At 38.5% G+C, this 21121-nt stretch overlaps 1 protein-coding gene across 2 annotated transcripts in view; it reads left to right on the top strand.

The window, feature by feature from the left end:
- ulk4 (unc-51 like kinase 4) overlaps nt 1–21121 on the top strand; it is a 125615-nt gene that overhangs the window by 103932 nt on the left and 562 nt on the right. For both annotated transcript variants that reach the window (XM_079468610.1, XM_079468609.1), the window contains exon 36: nt 18742–18827. In XM_079468610.1, coding sequence (XP_079324736.1) covers nt 18742–18827 — 86 coding nt within the window. The remainder of the gene's footprint in view (nt 1–18741; nt 18828–21121) is intronic.

The raw sequence follows: 21121 nt of genomic DNA, 5'->3' as shown, positions 1-21121 counted from the left end.
TGTGCGTGTTTGTAATCGAGCGCTAGTTGTCGGTCGAAGGCATTGAAACGGATCTTGTATATCATTGAGACTTCTTAACTGGAACTGTAGCCCAGGGCTGATATCTCATCACACATTCCTGCCTTACACGATCAAATGCGGATCCGCTGAGGTCACACACCTCGAATGTGACGTGAACAGAAATATGTCTGTCTCATGTCAGCGCATTGTACACTTTGTCTAACCAATTTCAACATATCGAAAAAAACATTCTTAATGAATCGGACCATATTTGAAAAAGACATTTCAAGGCTTAAAAGAAACCGTGCTAGTGATACAGAGAGCTGCATCTCAGCATCTGTCACACACATCTACTTGCTCCTCTCTCCTGCGTGATCCTCGTATACAATTTCTGATTTCATCATTCGAGCGCAAGTATAATTTGTGGATGTTTCAGCATCTCACGCTTGTGTTGACGCCGCACCTTGACTCCATTGATCATCCACCCCTGCTTCTCTCCAGGATCTTCTCCCTCCATGAAGAGCTATTATAGGCCTCATTAGTGTCAACAAGGCAGATCACAACACTTCTGCTGTTTTAACTCTTTCATCTGACTCTTACTGTCTCCACTCGTCTCTGTCGCTCTCATCCAGGCTTTACATAGTGAAGTGAATAATCCTTTCTGCTTTTTTAGTTGAAAACTTTGAAAGTGATGTGCATGCATCTAAACCTATTGTGTGTCAGGTGATTAACAAAGCATGACATTGACTGCGCTTGCTCTATTGACCGGACAGCATGCTAACACGCAGTCTTCATCATTCTCAATCTGAGCAGAATGCAGGTTGTGGCTAATGATGTGCATCGTGGTACAGCAACAGATGAATCAGCCGACTGCTCTGGGTGATAAAGAGGGCGATGGAGCATCATCTGTATTATTTTGTTTTAGGGATACTACATTTCTCTACCGATAACCGATAATTCAGAGTGATATCTACCGCTAACAGATTCTGAAAATGAAAGTAATATTTCTAGAGTGTCCTCATTTAATCACCCTCTTGTCATTTCAAACCTGTATGACTTTTTTTCTTCCGCAGAACACAAAAGAAGATATAATGTTGTTAACTGGCACCCATTCACTGGCATTGGTTTCGTGTCCATTCAATAGAAGTGAATGGAGGCCATTGCTGTTCGGTTACCAACTTTAAAATATCGTCTTTTGTGTTCTGTGGAAGAAAGTCCCAAAGGTTTGAAAGGACACAAGGGTGGGTAAATGATGACAGTACTTTCAATTGGGATTGGGTGAACTATCCCTTTAATTTAGTTGAACATCGAACTGATGATGTTTCTTAACATTTTCTATATACAGTGCACAGATTCATTGCATTGACAGGAAACAGTATATCGGCCAATGACGGATAGTGTGAAATCTCACACTGTAAGTTATTGAATATTATCTGAACTATGTTCTATCTTGTTAGTCAAAGGTGCAAGACATCTTTGACTATTGCTCTACTGTTTAGATTCCTTTTGCGATGTCACTTTTATGTCACGGCATTAGCTGGAGGTAAAACAAAGGGAAAACTGGAGGCGGTCAATACAAACCAGCAGAGATTCGGCAACATAATATTACAATATGATCTTGTTGTGTTTGTTTAGCGGCACAATCTACAGAATACAGTCTACAATTTGATATTTTAACACAAACCTGCTGCCCTTGCCAAACAAAAACGTTGACAACAGCTTTAGTTAAAAACAATAAAATGAGTTGACTGAACAGAAACGATCATCAAAAATGCTAATGTTTCACTTTCTAACACTTAAGAAAAACTACGGTCCTTTGTCGGTGTGGATTATGATTTGGGTATGTGTCTAAAAATATCTCTTGTTTGCCCAAATCAGAAACTGGGGAACAAGGTTATTATTACGTTAACATTTGAACAAAGGGTATGGTAGCCAACTTTTGTTGGCCAGAAAATTTACATAAAGGTAAAAGAGTTAGTCATCTCTTTTACTTTAGTTGTCACAAAGGAATTAGTATAAAGGGAACAGTGAGAAGGCTTATGTTATGTGTCAGGTTTCTGTTTAAGTAAATGCATTTGTTAACGTTTGCCACGCAGGCATCTATAGTTTCTAAGTTTATCTTTATTATACACGCTTGGTTTCTCTGTCTGGTTGGTGTAGATGTCCGGCCTTAACCGAAGGTAATCCTGTCAGTTCTTCCCTGGATCCATTGAGCGAGCGCATGCATATCGGCCATGTTACTTGCGTTAAAGTTAACTTTTTCAGTGAGTGACCTTGGATGTTAAAATGTAATCTGATTTTTTTTCTAGTCAATTTCAAAAAGCAAGCTAACAAAACGTGCTAACTAGCATTAGTAATGCGGTCGGGATTTTTAAGCCCCACCCACAATAACGCGTCACAATGTTTACTAACAGTAACGGCATCTATATCATTGACTATTTTGTGTATTACAAGGTTTCGCCCAAAATACCACTATAACAACCCAAACCAATCATCGGTCAAATCGATTGTTGAAGTCGCTCAGTAGTTCAATATTGATTAATTGATGTCACTCAAATGCATTAAAACACACTCATTGTTATCTCTAGTTGTGTCATTATCTAGCTATTAGCTCTTTGTTTGGCACTGCATGAACAGAATTCATTTTCAATATAGGATGTCCATCATTTTCTATACTGATTAGCATGGGTGGGATATTTATAGATAAAGATAATTGACCGTCTATATTCTGTATATTACAACCTGTTCTGTATTTCTGCTAGGACAGTGGACATTCTGAAAAGTATGTGCTCATACTCTTCTCATTTCTATTTCTTTTTAAATCGGATGTGATGCGATGCCAGCACTAATGTGGCCGGCAACTATTAACCAGGGTCTGAAATAAAGGGATCGGAATCCATAATGACGACGCACCAGAATGCCTTATGGTATTTAATGGGATAAATGAAAATGCAGCACGAGTCACAGACGTTCCTATTTGGGCAGTAGTAGATTTCTCAACGGACCCTAGATATGAGATCATTTTCTCCATCATTTATTCCAAAGGTTGGTGCGAGTGAAAATTCATCAGTGTTTGATTCGTGCGGGATTGAAATCACAAAATACTCCTGCGAAACAAATTTACCTAACTTGTTCAGGGAATACCATTCCAATCCAAATAGGATTTAGGCTGGAACCTGTCTGTCTCGAGTTCATCAGTAAGTGGCAAAGACTTTTTACTGATTTTCCAGACACATGGAGGGGAAAGTAGCCTTGGGGATTTGTGTTTGTGCATATGCATTCGCTGAAGCATGTCTGTTGTTTGTGTATTTGATTCATGACTTGCTGTCCCTGTCCTAACTACACACGCGCTCCGTCACCGAAGCGCTAATGGAACGAAATGACCTGGTCACATTACTGCCCTCATCTGCTGTCTGCCTGCCAACACTACTGGAGATAAATCACCCTGTCGGGCGTTTCTCTCACCCACACAATGCTCGTATTTCTCTGATGTGCTGCTGTATGTGTGGTATTATATTGTCATGTCTGATTCTACCTAATGATCCAGTCTCAAGAGAATACTGTTGTGCTGTGATGTGTGTCAAGCATGAGTAATTAGCTTGCTTCTCACATGCAGACTACGCAGTTTGTTTCTTCATAACACTTTGCTGTTTGATATCGCAGCTTTATTTGCGAGTTTGATTCTTTTCATTTAAACTTTCCCTGACTGGCTGCATTAAAACCAATTAGTTTCATTGAGCTCAAAGCGCTGATATGTGGTGGTTACTGAGGTAATAATGCCTGTTATTCTTTTGTGCTGACCACGTCAGTGATGCCTCAAATTGTGCAGCTTGTTAAGAAGAGATTTTACCGAAAAGGGAAACTCACCCTCACGCCATACCAGTCATTCTTTAGCTGCAAAAGTAATTGGTAGGAAGATTATCTATTCCATTAATGCTGTATCGTACAATACCGTATTCAATAATTTTGTTTCCATCTTTGTAGGGGTTACGAAATTACCATGTATAAGTCATTCGATGAGTCTTTTACTTAAAGGTGTTCAGCTGGGTTCAGGTTTGGGACCAGTCAGGTTCTTCCACACTAGACTGAATCAATCTTTTTTTTTTCAACTGGCTTTGTGCACTGGGACATTGTCATGTTGGAATAGAAAAGGGCAACTAGAAGCATACCATTGTCCAGAATATAATTATATGCTGTAGCATTAAGATGTGTTCATCAGATGGGCCATCCCAATATTCTTGTCTGTATAGTGTATGAACTCTCCATTGGAGGGTTATTTTTCTGAAATAACTGTTTTAAGATTTCATGTTATCTATTTCAGCCATTTCACGATTTCACGTTATCAATTTCAGCCATTTCACGTTATCAATTTCAAGATTTCACGTTATCAATTTCAGCCATTTCAAGATTTCACGTTATCAATTTCAGCCATTTCACGTTATCTATTTGAACTATTTCAAGATTTCAAGTTATCTATTTGAACTATTTCAATATTTCAAGTTATCTATTTGAACTATTTCAAGATTTCACGTTATCTATTTGAACTATTTCAAGATTTCACGTTATCTATTTGAACTATTTCAAGATTTCACGTTATCTATTTGAACTATTTCAAGATTTCACGTTATCTATTTGAACTATTTCAAGATTTCACGTTATCTATTTGAACTATTTCAAGATTTCACGTTATCTATTTGAACTATTTCAAGATTTCACGTTATCTATTTGAACTATTTCAAGATTTCACGTTATCTATTTGAACTATTTCAAGATTTCAAGTTATCTATTTGAACTATTTCAAGATTTCACGTTATCTATTTGAACTATTTCAAGATTTCACGTTATCTATTTGAACTATTTCAAGATTTCACGTTATCTATTTGAACTATTTCAAGATTTCACGTTATCTATTTGAACTATTTCAAGATTTCACGTTATCTATTTGAACTATTTCAAGATTTCACGTTATCTATTTGAACTATTTCAAGATTTCACGTTATCTATTTGAACTATTTCAAGATTTCACGTTATCTATTTGAACTATTTCAAGATTTCACGTTATCTATTTGAACTATTTCAAGATTTCACGTTATCAATTTGAACTATTTCAAGATTTCACGTTGTCTATTTCAGCCATTTCACGGTTTCACGTTATCAATTTCAGCCATTTCACGTTATCAATTTCAGCCATTTCACAGTGTCAATTTCAAGATTTCACGTTATCAATTTCAAGATTTCACGTTATCAATTTCAGCCATTTCAAGATTTCACGTTATCAATTTCAGCCATTTCAAGATTTCACGTTATCAATTTCAGCCATTTCACGTTATCTATTTGAACTATTTCAAGATTTCAAGTTATCTATTTGAACTATTTCAAGATTTCACGTTATCTATTTGAACTATTTCAAGATTTCACGTTATCTATTTGAACTATTTCAAGATTTCACGTTATCTATTTGAACTATTTCAAGATTTCATTTTTAAGCCATTTCACGGTTTCACGTTATCAATTTCAGCCATTTCACGTTATCAATTTCAGCCATTTCACAGTGTCAATTTCAAGATTTCACGTTATCAATTTCAAGATTTCACGTTATCAATTTCAGCCATTTCAAGATTTCACGTTATCAATTTCAGCCATTTCAAGATTTCACGTTATCAATTTCAGCCATTTCACGTTATCTATTTGAACTATTTCAAGATTTCAAGTTATCTATTTGAACTATTTCAAGATTTCACGTTATCTATTTGAACTATTTCAAGATTTCACGTTATCTATTTGAACTCTTTCAAGATTTCACGTTATCTATTTCATCCATTTCAAGATTTCAAGTTATACATGTGTAGCCATGATTGCATTGAGTGCTTAAAGGGATACTCCACCCAAAAATGAAGATTCTGTCGTGATTTACTCACCCTCTAGTTGTTCCAGACATGTATAAATTTCTTTGTTTGGTTGAACACAACGAGCGATATTTTGGTATAATGTTAGCAACCAACAGTTCTGAAGCACCATTAACTGCCATAGTTCTGTTGAACACAAAAGATGATATTTTGAGTTCTGGGGCACTTTTGACTAACATTTAAATGTTTCCTTCATTCCTTCACATTTAGCTTTACAAGTTATTTTTAACCCTCCAGAGAAGTTTATGGATGTGCTTGGAGCTTTAATATTTTGGAATCAATATCTGTATATAAGTATATACAATTTTTATATGTTTTTATTAAATATATTGTTTGCATTCAACTGAAGGAACAAAGTCATATACATACTATAAGATGGTCTGAAATTATAAGAGAATTTCATTTTCGCTAAACTACACCTTTAATAATAGATGCACTGTAACTTAAAGGCGTTCCTACAAATCCCATAAAGACTCTTCATGTAGATGAACGAACTTGATATCAACTTGCTGGTTGTTTTTTTATTCTTGGGTGAGGCCTGCCAGCCACCCTAAACACCATAAAATAATGCTACAAACCACATTGGTAACTGCATAGCAACCCCTGGGAACTGGGCCGGATTATCCAATGGGTATTATGGGCCACAGCTAAGGGGCCCATGCGCGCTTGGGGCCCAAGAAAGGGAGAGAAAATTTAACATAACAATGTTTTCGCTTTATTCATTCTGCTGTGTCCCTCTCTGGCACGCAAGTGCGCAAAAATGCAGTGTTTCTAAAGTACTCAAGTCTGTCTCTTGATTTAGTTACTTTTACAAGCCCTTTAGCTTTTGGTGAGGAGAAGCACAAAGGCAATTTTCCGATAAACCTTTTTTTCAGTGGGAAAATGTTGCCAGTGCTGTCCCGAGAGTGCAAGGTCTCTCTTTCCCCGTGCAGGGATCGTCTCAGTGAGCGGCAGGAAGAAGGACAGGTGACTCCTGAATGAAATAAGTACAAAACAGCGTTTCCAACAACCTGTCACTGTTATCGACTGTTTGAATGTATAAACATGAACACATTCCGTCTGTTACCTAGACAGAGACAGAGGCTTTGTGAAAGAACACTGTATAGCCTAAATTGCTGGTGATTTGGTAGATGTCGTGTCAGAACTGACAATAGAAACTGAAATATGTAAAGGAAAACGGCTTTATGGTTGTAAATATAATCTATAGGTTGTTAGAGTACCCTCACGGCTGTCTTTAAAATCTCAAAAAGTAAGAGTTGTTTACATCTATTTGGTGGTGTTTCTTCGGCAATAATGAATGTTTTCATATGACGTTGATAAGGCCTTACTTTTCCGATTCTTATCGTACCCTTCAAATATCCGTAGAGTCTTTAGTTTGATCAAATTAATAAAAGACAGATACAGCTGTTCGATTATTTCTGAAAACATGCTACGCGGTGGGGGGAACTAAACCACGTGCGCACACATTGCCCAAATGCAGTGAACAGACAAACACAGCTGAAATTTTCGAACGTATTTCTCTCTCTCCTGCACATAAGTGAAAGTGACTTGTGCGCATGCTCCTTCTCCCGATCTCCATGGTTGATGCGTGGGGCGTGCCGCTTGCTTATCCGGGAGAATTATCCAATAAGGGAATAAGAAAAGTTATGTAACAATTTTTCACGTTCGAAAAAAACTTTCCGAGCACAGAAATACTACGTAATACGTCCAACTTGTTTTTTGACAAGTTGACCATGTTAAACATGAGAAGACAACACGTTTAACATTGTAAATAAGTCAGTATGCATGAAACACTTTAACAACGTCCTATAATTTATCTTATATTAGAACAGTTTTGTGAAACCGGCGTGTTTGTGTGTGAATTATGGAAGAATCTGATAGAACTGAATGAATAGGTAGAGGTGAGGCAGCGTGTGCTCGCATATGCCAGGGATTTACAGTATGAAGGGTATTGTCTTGACATTGTTGATGATGCTCCAGAAAAGCATCGTTGTGTAAATCCTGTATGATGGAGGATGTGTACAGTTGTTGATATTGTCCTTCAGGTTGGATCATTGTTTGTAACTTGGTAAAGTAATCCTTTATAAGATAGAGGTGTTTCGTACACTGTAGGCTATTTCGAAACTTTACAAGACACTTGTGCCCAGGGGCCACTGAATTCTTAATCCGGGCCTGCCTGGGAACCATCCACAGCCTTGTGATGGCAACATGTGCAATACTTTTTTCAGATCGTGTAAAAAAGTTCAGCTGTGTTATACAATTCTTATGGTGCTCGTGTGGGCAGCATTAGCTTGAGTCCAACACGCATCATCTCAACATCCATTTTTTCACCTCCCCCGAACGCATCTATCTCATCCTGTCACTAAAAGTTTCAAAAAGGCCAAAAGCACAACATGATTCTCATCATTATGATTTTGGCTCCCCCGCCGCGGCGATCCCTCACCCTGACCGCAAGGACACGACTGTGTCTGCTGTTCTACATTCTCCATCAGTTCGGCGTGCGGCGGTGACAACGAAAGCAGCGAATGAGGAGACAGCGATAGGCAGGGAAGGGACAGAGGTAGCGAGACATTCCCTGAGATACACATCACACGCTGCTCTCAGGGTAGCAGAATGTGGCAGCGTGTATCGAGCGCATGAATAATGCAGAGGAAGGAGCAGGACAGTGGTGCTAGCAGACACTCGCTCGCACACAAACACACTCGTGCACTTTTGCACAGCGAACTCCTGGGACTCTGAGGCGTGCTCATTAGCTGTGCTGCGGCCACCCCTGCAGACTGAAACCCCTCACAGCGTGACAGTAGCACAATGGCCTCGTCGCTCAGCCCAGCTGCGGCATGAAAGAGTATTGACCCAGGTACGGCGCCTCGGGCCACCGGCCTACACTTACAAGCGCGCATTTGCACACTCCTCCATGGGCAAAACTTGTTTTCCAAAGATGAACCGTCATGGCTGGGTATGGTGCTGCTGGCCACAGAAGAAGGTGTGAGCTGAATTGACAATGAGGAGGGGAACGGGAAGGGGGAGTGACTTTGCTGTGATTGACATGATGTGGTCCAATTCTTGTCATGGTAAAGGCTAGTTAACCTTCCCTCATGATGAAGATTCTTTCTTTATTCACTCATCCTCATGTCATTCCAAGCCTGTGTGACTAGCTTTCTTTTGAGGAACACACCGTCAATGGAGTTCACATCTGCCTCTGGATCAGCATTTGAATACCTCAAACCTCTTGTACAAGTCTGTGTTTTCACTCCCATCTTCTGTCCCAGGTGTTGAAAGTCACTAACTGGAACCTTCACGTGTTTTCTGTCTCATGGTGAAGGAACAAGCTTCCACCCTCCACGCGTTCTGCTGAGACCATCACATCTTCCAAGAAACTGCTGAAGTCACAGCTCTTGACTTCTTAACTATCTCATAACTACGTAAACAAAGGCACTTTTCTATTCTATAAAAACTCTTTCCACATGTCTGTGCTTGTAGTACTCTTATTTGCTCGTACACTAGCATTTTTGCTGCTCTGGTGAAGGCGTCACCTTCCTTACCATAGATTATTGTGTATTTGCCTGATTTGTAAGTCGCTTTGTAAGGCATCTTTACAGTAATGCATGCAATCTATAAAAATATTTTTCTCAAATGTTGCTTTTTTCCTCAGTTCTCAGTTGGGCTTTTAGAATGAACTTAGTTGCAGACGTTCCTCTTAATTTGGCTTTGGAAAATAAAAATAGAAACAAATGAGACGATTGTTAAATGTCATGAAGAGTGTGGAGATGTAACATGAATGTAGATTGTATAGGTTAAATAATCTGGATTTGGAGTTTATATTCAGATCTTGAATATTTTTACTTATATTACTTATTTAGCAAATCCAAGCTCTGTTTGTGAGACCTTCGTGTATTCTATAACTCATTAGTGTGATTTCTGGGTCTCTTATTCTCCAGAATAAGTCGCAGGAGACTTGAACAAAAGTTTACATTTACTTTCCTTAATATCGTTGATGTCGTATGAGCTCTGTGATGTTCTTACTCGTATGTAATAGATGAAGCAGCTAAATAAAGTTTAAAGGTAAAAAATGAAGCCCAGATTTTTCTCCCATAGTTGGTCGTGATGTTGCCAGCCATTGTTCCTCGCCGCTGACCTTGTCCCAGATTGATTTTATTGGTTGGCATACTGTCAATGTCACATCGTATTTTTGCCTCAACAGCACCCATTCTTACTGTATTTGTCTCCTCGGTCTCTTTCTTTCTGTTGTCTTTATCTGTCCTCTATCAGTGCCATCTGCTCTGCATTGTGTCTGCAATAAAAACAATGCTCCTCATCTCTGGAGTTATCGCTGTAGATCTGCGTTATCTCACACAATTATCGGCTCCAGAAACAGCTCGCGCTTTGGGATTTGAGTGCTGGAGTGCTGTATACCACACACTTGCAGAAAAGTTTTGCTGGGGTTGAACTAGACGCCAACTCAGGTGTGCGAGCCTTTGCCTATAATTTGGTCTCAGTCTTGCGTCTTAAAACCAGAAAAAATACTAAAGATTCTTCTTTCACTGCCAGGAACAGCAGAATCTATCCTCCGTAAGGACAAAGACACTCAATGTTTGGGTTTTAAAGCAACACTTTGTAGTGTAAAATAATGTCTCTAAAATGATTTCAGTGGCAGAACAACTCTTAAACGGAGCAGCATCATAGCGGCTACAACCACACTATAAGTTCTGAGTTCGGGTTGTACACAGAGCTCATCCCTTGACCGCAGAAGGCGGCAATATGGTTTCTGCGTTTGCCGGTTCCACCAGCCTAGTAAATAATTCACGTGAATTGCGCTGCCCATGGGGAGGCTTATACAGCGACATTATTTACGAGACAATTGCACTTATCAACCACATGGGGAGCCGTGAGCAAAAGTTCTATAGTGTTGCATTAACACCAAGGACAATGTCAAGTTTTTTTATTATTTATCATAAACTCTTAAACTATGTTTATTTGCGTGGCTTTTGATAGATTGCATTGGTCATTATGGGAATAAGATAATCCGCTTGTTAATGTTAGTAAATCACCGGCAGAAATGTTCACTCTTCATTTCATCTGCGGTTATATCAATTCCTCTCTAGTGTTTATTTCTTCCTGCAAAGCTCCGAATTTGTCGAATTGAAATGGGATTTTAAATCCAGATTCACTCAAGTCTCTAGCACCTGTCACAAGGTGCCAGACTCATGGCGTGATCTCTTCAATCATCACGTTTTCCTTCTGCTTCTTGCCATCCTGCATCTTACAACAGAGATGAATCGAGATGGGTCTTCAGAATATCCAATCAGATGAAAGACTGATGAACTTGACGCAGGACTCAGCCGGGCGAGCTTTCAAGTGACAAACGATCGCTTGTTTTATGAATCCGACAGCTTTCACCACCAACGTGAGCGCATTATATTTATGCAAAGGATGCAAATTAATTTACATTGTTCTTCTTTTTCGGAGTTACAGAGAGCACTTATTCACACGCGAGTGGGCAAGTGACAAAGGGTTTCAATTAAAGCATGGAAAACCAAGCTCGCTCATCCCTCTCTCACCCCGGCCATCAACAAAGGCTTTTAATTAGTATTCATTAATTGCGGCACTGTCAAATCGACGCGTGCTTATTTTTATCAAGCCATCAAAGACCTCACTAATAGCCTCATAATATCACAAACAGTTTCGGCACACGATGAAGGGCTTTTCAAAGAACAGTACAAAGGCTAAAGAGGAAGAGGGCTCCATTTCACGCCTGGAGCACACAAAACATGGGGTCAGGATGGGTACTGGATGGTTCGAGTGCTGTGTTTTATTAGGAGAGCGGAGAGGCGCTGTTTGTGAGTCACGGCCGATCTGAGATGTACGAGGGGTTACCTGTATGCGAAGCTTTTCTTTATAGATCTTTATACATTTTGAGTGTTTCATCAAGACGTTTCGGGATAAATGCATGTTTGCAGAGCAGCGTGTGTGAGTCATGACCAAATCACATTGAGGTTCGCACATCTCCAGGGTGCTTCTGTACAACTAAACCTTCAGGCTCAATGAAGACATCAACAGTGTTATCAAGTTCATTAAATGTCATCAAACCTTCAGTGACAGTCGACAGTGTTCAGTGCTTCTTTACAACCAACATGAGGACTCGAACTTCTGTTGCTGTTGATCTAAGCAGTAATAATTGTAATGCTCGACTTTGTAACTGCGTAGCAACACCCTGGCAACCATGCTACCGCCATGACTACAACTTTAACGCAGGCGGGAAATCTGTTTAGTTAATATTTTATGTCGTTTATGCTTGAACTTGACGTTCTCTGAAGATTCACGCTATTAACATGCAAGTCTGCTTTGCCCGCTGCTTCTTCTGCTGGATTCTTTGTACACTGTACGAAACTGTATGTTATTGAATGTACACTTTGAGTCGATTCATTCGGCTGTCCTGTCCTCTGTACTTTATGTAGCACTTAAAAGAGAGAGATTCTCCGAGAGAAAAGTCTACAAAAGTCTTTCAAGGTTAAATTCTTTGTCCATGTTTACCTGAAGTTTCAGCGTGATCTGACGGGAATTCCTAACTGTTTTATGAGGTGGCTCATTTGTATGACTTGATGATGTGAATCATAGAAAAACGTATGATTATTTGAAAAAGCAATACTAAAGCCACTGCCCTAACACCACCCCTAAACCTAACCGTCACCGGTGCAAAAGCAAATCATACAAAAATGTATGAATGAGACCTTCGAATTTATTAGCATTAGACGTTCTTTATGAAATAGTTATGAAATGCCGTAAGATTGTGTTGTAAGTTATCATTGCTGTCCTTCCGAAACCTTGGATGTCAAGATTCGTTGTTTTTCATGAAATGGAAAAAAACACTTTATACTTTTTAAACTTTTTAATACTTTTTATTGGTTAGATATTTGCAAAACCCAGTGACAAACATAAGTGGTGAATAATAATAATGATTTCAGGTTTTAGGCCATATTTTCTGTTTAGTTTGCCTTTGATTTGTACTGTAATGAGCCATTTTGGAAGCTTGTATTTCTTACCTACATAGAAAACAAAAAAAGTGAAAATAAACCCACCAACACATACGTCATATGATAATATTTCTATATGTTTTACCATTTTAGCATTTTACAAACAAGGTTAAACATGACTTCGACATGAATCTAGCACTGTATTTACATGTGTAGGATCTTACAACAATACTTATAAAGTGATTAATAGAATTTCATGTCTTAAAGGTCCAGTGTGTCATTTATTGGAGGATCTTTTAACAGAAATGCAATGTAGTATACATTACTATGTCTTCAGATATGTAAACAGACCTTACATAATGAAGCGTAATGTTTTTATTACCTTAGAATGAGGTATTTCTATTTACATGCGCCGCGGGTCCCCTTACATGGAATTGGCCATGTTGTTTCTACAGTAGCCCTAAATGGACAAACTGCGCTACAGAACATTTTATAAATACGTTATCTCCTTCAGCAAAGAAGCGAACTTTGTTCTGCGCGCCATAGTGGTTCAAAAGGGAGGGGTGGAGTGAGCCGTTGGGCGCAATTCGCAACCTCACCCCTAGATGCTGCAAAATTTCATACATTGGATCTTTAAACTTAAAGAGAACTTTGTTTCAGACATGACCGAATAGTTTTTTATCAAACAAAATATGGCTGTATTTCTTCACCTCTGTGTGTGTGTTAAAACCCATTTGATCCTCTTGCAGGCACGTGTTTGTATGTTGCAGATGGATTGAGTTCATCTCTACCTCTAATCTTGCCCTCTTATCAGAGCAGCAGGTCGTGCACTCGAGCGAAGGAGTGCAGGGAACATGCAGTCTCCCTAAAGACCGCATCTGAGAATCTGTTATACTAATATGCTAATGGACATGTTAATTCAGTTGGTAATTACAAGGACTTGTGTACCGTTCCATGTTAGCCTTTGAAGTGGGGAAAGTAAGAAGCTGCTTGCATATTTAATGTCCAACACAGCTTGTTTAGGTTTAGGAGGAAGAGGAACAAGTTTGTGATCAGTTTCTCTTTTATGTTAATTGTATCTTCCTCTCTGAGAAGATCTGTTAGGATGTATTGCAATTGTTTCATATTCACAATACCATCATAGCATATCACATCACTGCATGAAAATGACACTCATGTGACATCATATCAACAGCTTTCACAGAATGTGATTTCTCTTTGCTTTGTTGCAGCATATCACTGTCACTGTGAATGCATTGTCATCTCACATGCACATGCACGCTTCTGTAACGTTTCTCTTTTTTCATATTTTCCCCATCGTTGTATCTTGACAGCATCTATTTCTCACATTTGAAGAACCCAACCCTGTTTCTTCGTCCACACTAGCATTTCAAGTGCTGCCTATCAACACTAAGATGTCTGAAAACACTTACGTCGGTGTACTGCGCATGAGTCAATGTAAGATGCTTCAACCTGTTACATTTCTGTCAGGCGTTTATTTACGTCTTATAGAAGAAAAAAGTTTAAAAACTGCATTTGAACAAAATACAAAAACATTATAACCGAATGTTAAACAAATATTTCAAAGATTAAATTAAACAATGAAACGATTTTTTTGTTTCACTTAAATTTGGACTCTTTCTTTGTGAAGTTTAACATGCTGAATACGAAAATATCATTAATTTGCTTTTACCATGGACGATACTGAAATTTTTCTTTCACACATTTCAGTATTATTACTTGAACGCAGAAATGACAAGGTAATGGCATAATACTGAGCTTAAAAAACACTTTAACATAGGTTACTAAAAATGAGAAGTGTACATTTGATCGTTTTTGACATTTATTATTAATGCAAGATCCAGACGTAGTCACACATCACCGCTTCATCCCACCTTCCCAGTGATACAGAAAGTTCTAGAATTTTCTGACAGTGAAATTGGAAAATATTTCTTAAATATGTGAAAATTTGTCCAGATCTTGTGTATTTGCAATTTTCCAATATATCGTAATTAATGATATTAGCTCAAAATGTACTTGCGCTAAATATACTCTAAACTACATGAAAATAAACATATAGCACCACAATAATTAGCACCACAGAACTGTACAAGAACTTCAAAAATGTCGAGCGAAACATCAATTTGTCACACGGTGTTATATTTACGTTAGAGTAAAAAATGAAACCGGAAGTGCTTCTGGACTTTTCGTTTACGTCTTGCGAAGTGGTCTATAATGTCCCAGCAATGTACGAAGGTCAAAGACGGACAGATAATGAGGTAGAGATGTTGCTGCGCGTAACACAAGACTACCAAAGCTGAGAGCAGCCAAAACAACTGCGTCACATGACGAAAAACACATCACTTTTAAAAGTCTCCGTTTTCCTCGTTCACACTACAACGCAAAATGGACGTTTTCAAATGTATCCACTTTTTCTATCCAAAACGGGCAGTTTTCCTTGATAAAAATGTCATCTCGTTTCAGACCAAAGCGGTGAGAAAAATCTGCTATTTCAAACAGAACCATGTTAGTTCAGAAAGGATGTTACTCTTGAGAAATTCTGGACACAATTTCCCCAGCATTGAGTGTTGAGCGGATCATCTGCTCTGAAACTCTCTTGAACACTTCTGCAGTTATTTCAAGAAACTCATTCTAGGTGCCTGTTCCAAAACAACCAGCTTCCTCCGCATCTGCTAACAACATCTGAGAGCTTTCTGCGGAAAGCCTCTTTATGAGTCATTTACTGTAGCTTTCTGCAAATTACTTCCTAACAAAAGGAAGGGGGATTTCTCAGAGCAGGGGTTTGTTTATTTTCACAATTAACCACAATGCACTCGAGATAAAAACACATGTTAGAGCTTCCTAATTTATTCCTATCATTATTGAAATGTTTGCACGAAAGTGACATACAGACATGAGTTTTATTCAAACAGCTTTTTTCAGATTTTTTTATTTCTTCATTGTCTGCAACGTTACACCTCACGCTTGAAAGAGTGTCATTGAGTGAACGAATGAATGATCCTTTTTGTAAATGATTGATATATCTCTGTGTCAACCTGTTTTCAGTTCGCAACAATTGTCTATTGTGCACCAGATGTGCTCGTTCTCAGAAACTCTGTGCTCTCTCTGTGTTTGCATGGTTATTTACCGTAAGTAATACTGTACATAAATGCACTCCCGCCTGTCATGGACCATGGATGATGGTTGGAGAGCTTATATGTAATGTTTGGGGAAAAAGGAGATCAAGAAAGGTATTAGAATGACATGTTTTGTTGGGTACATAACCCTGTTGCTTAGTAACGGGCGGGCGGGTTGTTTCGGGTGCTGACATTAGAGATAAGGAGCACAGGCCCGTCTTCATACTCAGGGTTATTACACTATTCATGCTTCAAGGGCTTCTTTGAAATGTAAAAGAAAAACAAACATTTTTGTCCTTTAGTGTCATAGGAGTTGTTCCAGATAGCACTAGTTCCTCAGACTGCACACGCTGTCACCCTGTTGTGTTCGCCTGGTTGTTTTGGAAGTGAAGGGAGTGTTTTTGTGAACGTGCCGTCACAATGTTCGGGCTTCTTCCTTAGATGTGGCTCAGCATGAAAGAGTGTGAGATATAAAACACAGAGGAAGACAAGCTTCTTAAGTGCCAGTTGCTGGCGAGTGGATCTCAGTGGTGTGTAGAGTCTAAACATGATTATCTCACTCACTTTAACATCAGATCTCAACATCTTAACAGTCATGCAACATGACCAAAAATACCCGTGTGCCACACCTGCTCCTGGCAGAAGAAATGCTTCCTATTGGCCATTAAACTGTTTGGATATTTCTGGCTTAGTTGAGGCATCAAATGCTGCACAGGGAGCACTTTGAAGTTGTTTTTATTGCCAGTTTATTAACTCATTCGTTTTTTATGAAGCACAAGCTTCTGCTTTATTAGTCGCAATGTGCAGTATGTGTATAGACGTGTGTCGATATTCAGCGATGCGATATATCGTGATTATGCACAATATTGTTATCGAGCACACTTCAAAATACTGTGAATAACTAGAAGTTGCTTATTTTAATAAGGTTTACATTTCGAGAAAGCATATTTGCTTGCTAACATGCCAGACTAGAAAATATTGGTTGAAAATGTTCTGTTTGCTTATTTTCGTCTTCAACAGCTGTGTTGTTTTGCAAATAGTTGTTTTTTTACTTATTTGTATTTACAATTTTACATTTAAATATTTAACGGTTTAGAAAAGTTTAAACCTTTATAGGGCAGTTGGATGAATCCAGGTTGAATTAGGGCATTTGAGTAGTTTTTACAAAAATGCTTTACAAACATTACTTGTGTATTTTAATACTGTAAACTGTACTTTAGACACTAGGCATGTAAAAAGTGGAAACGGCCGAGATTAATACAGTTTACATGCACTATAGTTTGGAATTTTGTATATATTATTACATGGATTCAGATAAATTCCACCTTATGTATTAAATGTGCATAGTGTTTGGGGCTATTTCATGGACAAAAGATGGAATTTTGAACTTAGCTCCCTTGTTAACTCCCATAACCGGTATCTAAATATTAATATTAATTGCACATAAATTTGCCAAAAACAAGGTTTCTAACGGGCTCAAATTGGGAAAGAGTGGTTCAGGGAGCATGAGAACTTCATTTTCATACATGGATTGGCCACCACAGAGTCCACACCTTAACCCCATTGAGAATCTTTGGGATGTGCTGCAGAAGACTCGATCATGATCAATACAATTCAATTCAATTTTATTTAGATAGCGCTTTTCACAATTTGCATTGTTCAAAAGCAGCTTTACAGGGGAAAACGAAAAAGGGTAAAACACGCTACATGGTGTTTTATATAATAAATTCTATTATTATAGTAAATAATATCTAACGTCAGCATCTCCTGGTGGTTTATTTAGCATATTTTGCAATATTCAAGTGAATGCTTGGCTGACACAAGATCAAGGAATGCAACTCTGGACGGGAATAAATGTTGTGATATAAAATCGAAATGATGCCACGGCGAATGTGTGCCGTAATCAAAGCTTTCGTTGGCGGTCCGACCAACATTCCAGACACCTAACCATCTCACGTGCCAAATAAGATGGTACTTAGATGAGCAACAGAGAAAGTATGAGTTTAGATCTGAGAAATTCCATAAATACACTGTAGCATAAATACAAATTGCTATGAAATTGAGTTTGTTTGTCTTCTGTGTATATGGAAATAATGAAATACCTGGTGAAATGAAGTTACGTTGCTTTCGGTTAGTTACTCCTCAACCGCTTCAATTGTTTTCTTTTCCATGAGATTTTTACCTAAACCCTACCATGATGAAATCTCTTTTGTGCAGTGCAAATAATCAAGCGTATAACAGTTCTGTTATATTAGTACTCCGAGGTGTGCTTTGATTTGAGATACATTAGGTTCGTGTGTTTTTGTAATATGAAACAATTGCCTGGGGTGACTGTGCTTTCTGGCTTCTGTATTAAATTCAAAATGAATATCGTAATGATACTATATTCCCATGCTTCTCATATGAAAACATGCCGGATAGTTTGGTAGATCCGGTAGCTGCAGATGAAGTGTCTATCTGAGTGAGGGTCAGAGAACAGCACAGGATAAAGCATCTCATCTGTGTCGTACCGAAGTGTGGAGGGCTGCTAATTCTAAAAACAGACGCGTCAAATCAGAGGAACAGTACTGGAGTGTCACACAGACTACCGTTCCTGCTATTTTCAGCCTGTTTTGATAAAGCGTGCCTCGTCGAGTGCGTTAAGGAGACTAAATCGGACACTTCACATGCTGTCTGTACTATCCAGTAAGCCTGTCATGAGCTGGTTTCATTTCTCTTCTCACACAGATCAGTGCAGTTGGCAGCTCCTGTTGGGGTTCTTCTGAAGGTCAGAACCTGGTTCACACGCTGCAGAAACTGGCCCTGCCTACCAGGTGAGTTATTCGAGACGGCTCCTCTTCAGCCGCCGGCCCTCATCTACCATCACGAGGCCTCCGGTCGGGTCTCTGTATGACCCTCCGCTTTGATCCATTCATGTCGGGGGCCTCTGATGAGAGCTTCTCCGAGCTCAGGCCTCACCCGTAGATTGATGCTGGCTTATTGGGGCCGCGAGACCCCTCCTCCTCCTCGTGTTGAAATGAGAAGGCATCCCTTTGAAGTTACCCAACGAGGCAAAGCTTCAGCAATATTGAGCTCTTGGCGAAGCAGAGATAAACTGTTGAAAACAATGCATTACTGAAAGAATGCGTCACCGTTTGCTCCAAGAGGTACTTTGAATGAAATGGAATTTGACCACCTGTAATGTGTCTATTGAACTTTTTAGCTATAATACTTTGAGTCACGTGAAATCAGAAGTGACTGTTTGTAACCTTTATCCAAAAAGCTCTTTAGGTATCTTTTTACGCTGCTGTTGTAGGCAATAAGGGCTTTCTATTACCTTGGCAGTAATTCAGTGATGTTCATTTAATAAACATCTCTCGAATAATAGTAAATAAGAACAGATTCGTAAAAGCATCAGCAGGTGTTGGTTTACACCAGACTGCTCATAAGGGTGAATCTGACTATCGTCCTCTATTTTGGCAGACGGCTAAGATCATTTATTTAACGTTGAATCACGAAAATACGAATATATTTATATTAACAAGATGCACCACTGCCGTTGCAATGTATGGCGAGGAATGCAACGCTCAATATGGCCGCTCTAGCGAAGGAAGTCCCGCCTTTCAGTAAAACGAGGCAATCGTCAATCGATAAAATCTGAGGACTCTCTGGAGCGGGGCTCTAGTGCCAGCCTGTGCACATGTGCAGTAGATGAGGCGACCTTGAATGAGGGGATTTTTAGCACAAACCAAAGTTATGATAAAGTTCATGTTTAATTATTGATCGGAAATATGCGGTTTAATTGTGCCAGCGATTTTAGAAATATCGGCATTCCCTCATTTAAATAGATAGGACTCTGGAGTTGCTATGACGTAAAAAGCTGCTCAGAGGCGTTGCAAACATGGCAACCGAGTGATACGACTTCCGTAAATAGACTTAGTTCAACATTAAATCAATTGCGTTGTGGATATGGCCTGATTTACTGGGTGGTACTTTTCATTCTCTTTCCAAACAAACCCATATCCACGTTCTTTTCTATTTATTTTTCCTCATTGAATGTTTTTGTAAATTATGACAATCGCTAGGACACATTTCTGAATACTACGGTAATATTTTCAGCTTGGTACAGAATGCATTTCACATTCAAGATGCACTAAAACTAAAACACTTAATTTATGTAATCATCGGTCATTCTTCCATAACACAAACGTTTACATCAACAAACACACACTGACTTAAGAAACACTAAGACAGGTATCATTATATAGTGTTTTCGGTAGTACACAATTTCATCATGAACTACTTGCTTAGTATGTTTAAAGCACATATTAATGCTTTATTCTGCATTGCCTTAGTCTACATCCCTTAATCCTACCCAATACCTAATCCTAATAACGACCTTATAAGCAGGAGTTTATTGAGGCAAAGGTCATAGTAAGTGGTTAGTAAATAGTGAGAATTGGTCCCTATTCTAAAGTGTGACCGTGTTTTCAATTTGTCAAATTTCTTAAGACAGGAATGACACTCACTCCATTATGTTTACATTACAGTACAAAATTATTGTTCAATTTTATTACATCTATTGAAAAGGTAAGACTAACACTTGCTTAAGTGCTAAGTTACTGCTTTGATATATTATTGTTCTAAGATATCAATTACTTTTCAATATGGTATTACTGTAGAAATGTTGCACATTTCTGTTTGGTTCCTTTTTGTATAGTGGTAGGGAAGGTTTTGGAACTTACGTTTAACAATTTTGGTAAAATAATTGATGTAAATTGAACTGTAATACAGCTATTTTCTCTCTTTAATATAGAACAGTACATATATGTACCCTTTTAACAATATTGGTTTAAAGGGTGTGAAGAACAGACAAACGTTCATTAATAACTCGAAATATATATTGATTTGCTTTTTGGGCATTATACTCTTATTCATACTTTATTCAGTTAGCTCTGGTCCCGTTTAACTCTACTCAGTGTTAATGCATTCATTTGGAGAAAAGTTTTTAAATCCGTAATTAATTTAGGGTGAAATTCACAGTGGCTGCATCAATAATATATGTGGACAAAGCTGTTATCTTATTTAAGCAGGTCTGTGCTTGGCACTGCTATCCAATTACCATATT

This window comes from Barbatula barbatula (assembly GCF_947034865.1).
Source record: "Barbatula barbatula genome assembly, chromosome: 12".
Lineage (NCBI taxonomy): Eukaryota > Metazoa > Chordata > Actinopteri > Cypriniformes > Nemacheilidae > Barbatula > Barbatula barbatula.
The sequence above is the reverse complement of the archived record's forward strand: the minus strand, read 5'-3'. Positions and strand labels throughout refer to the sequence as shown.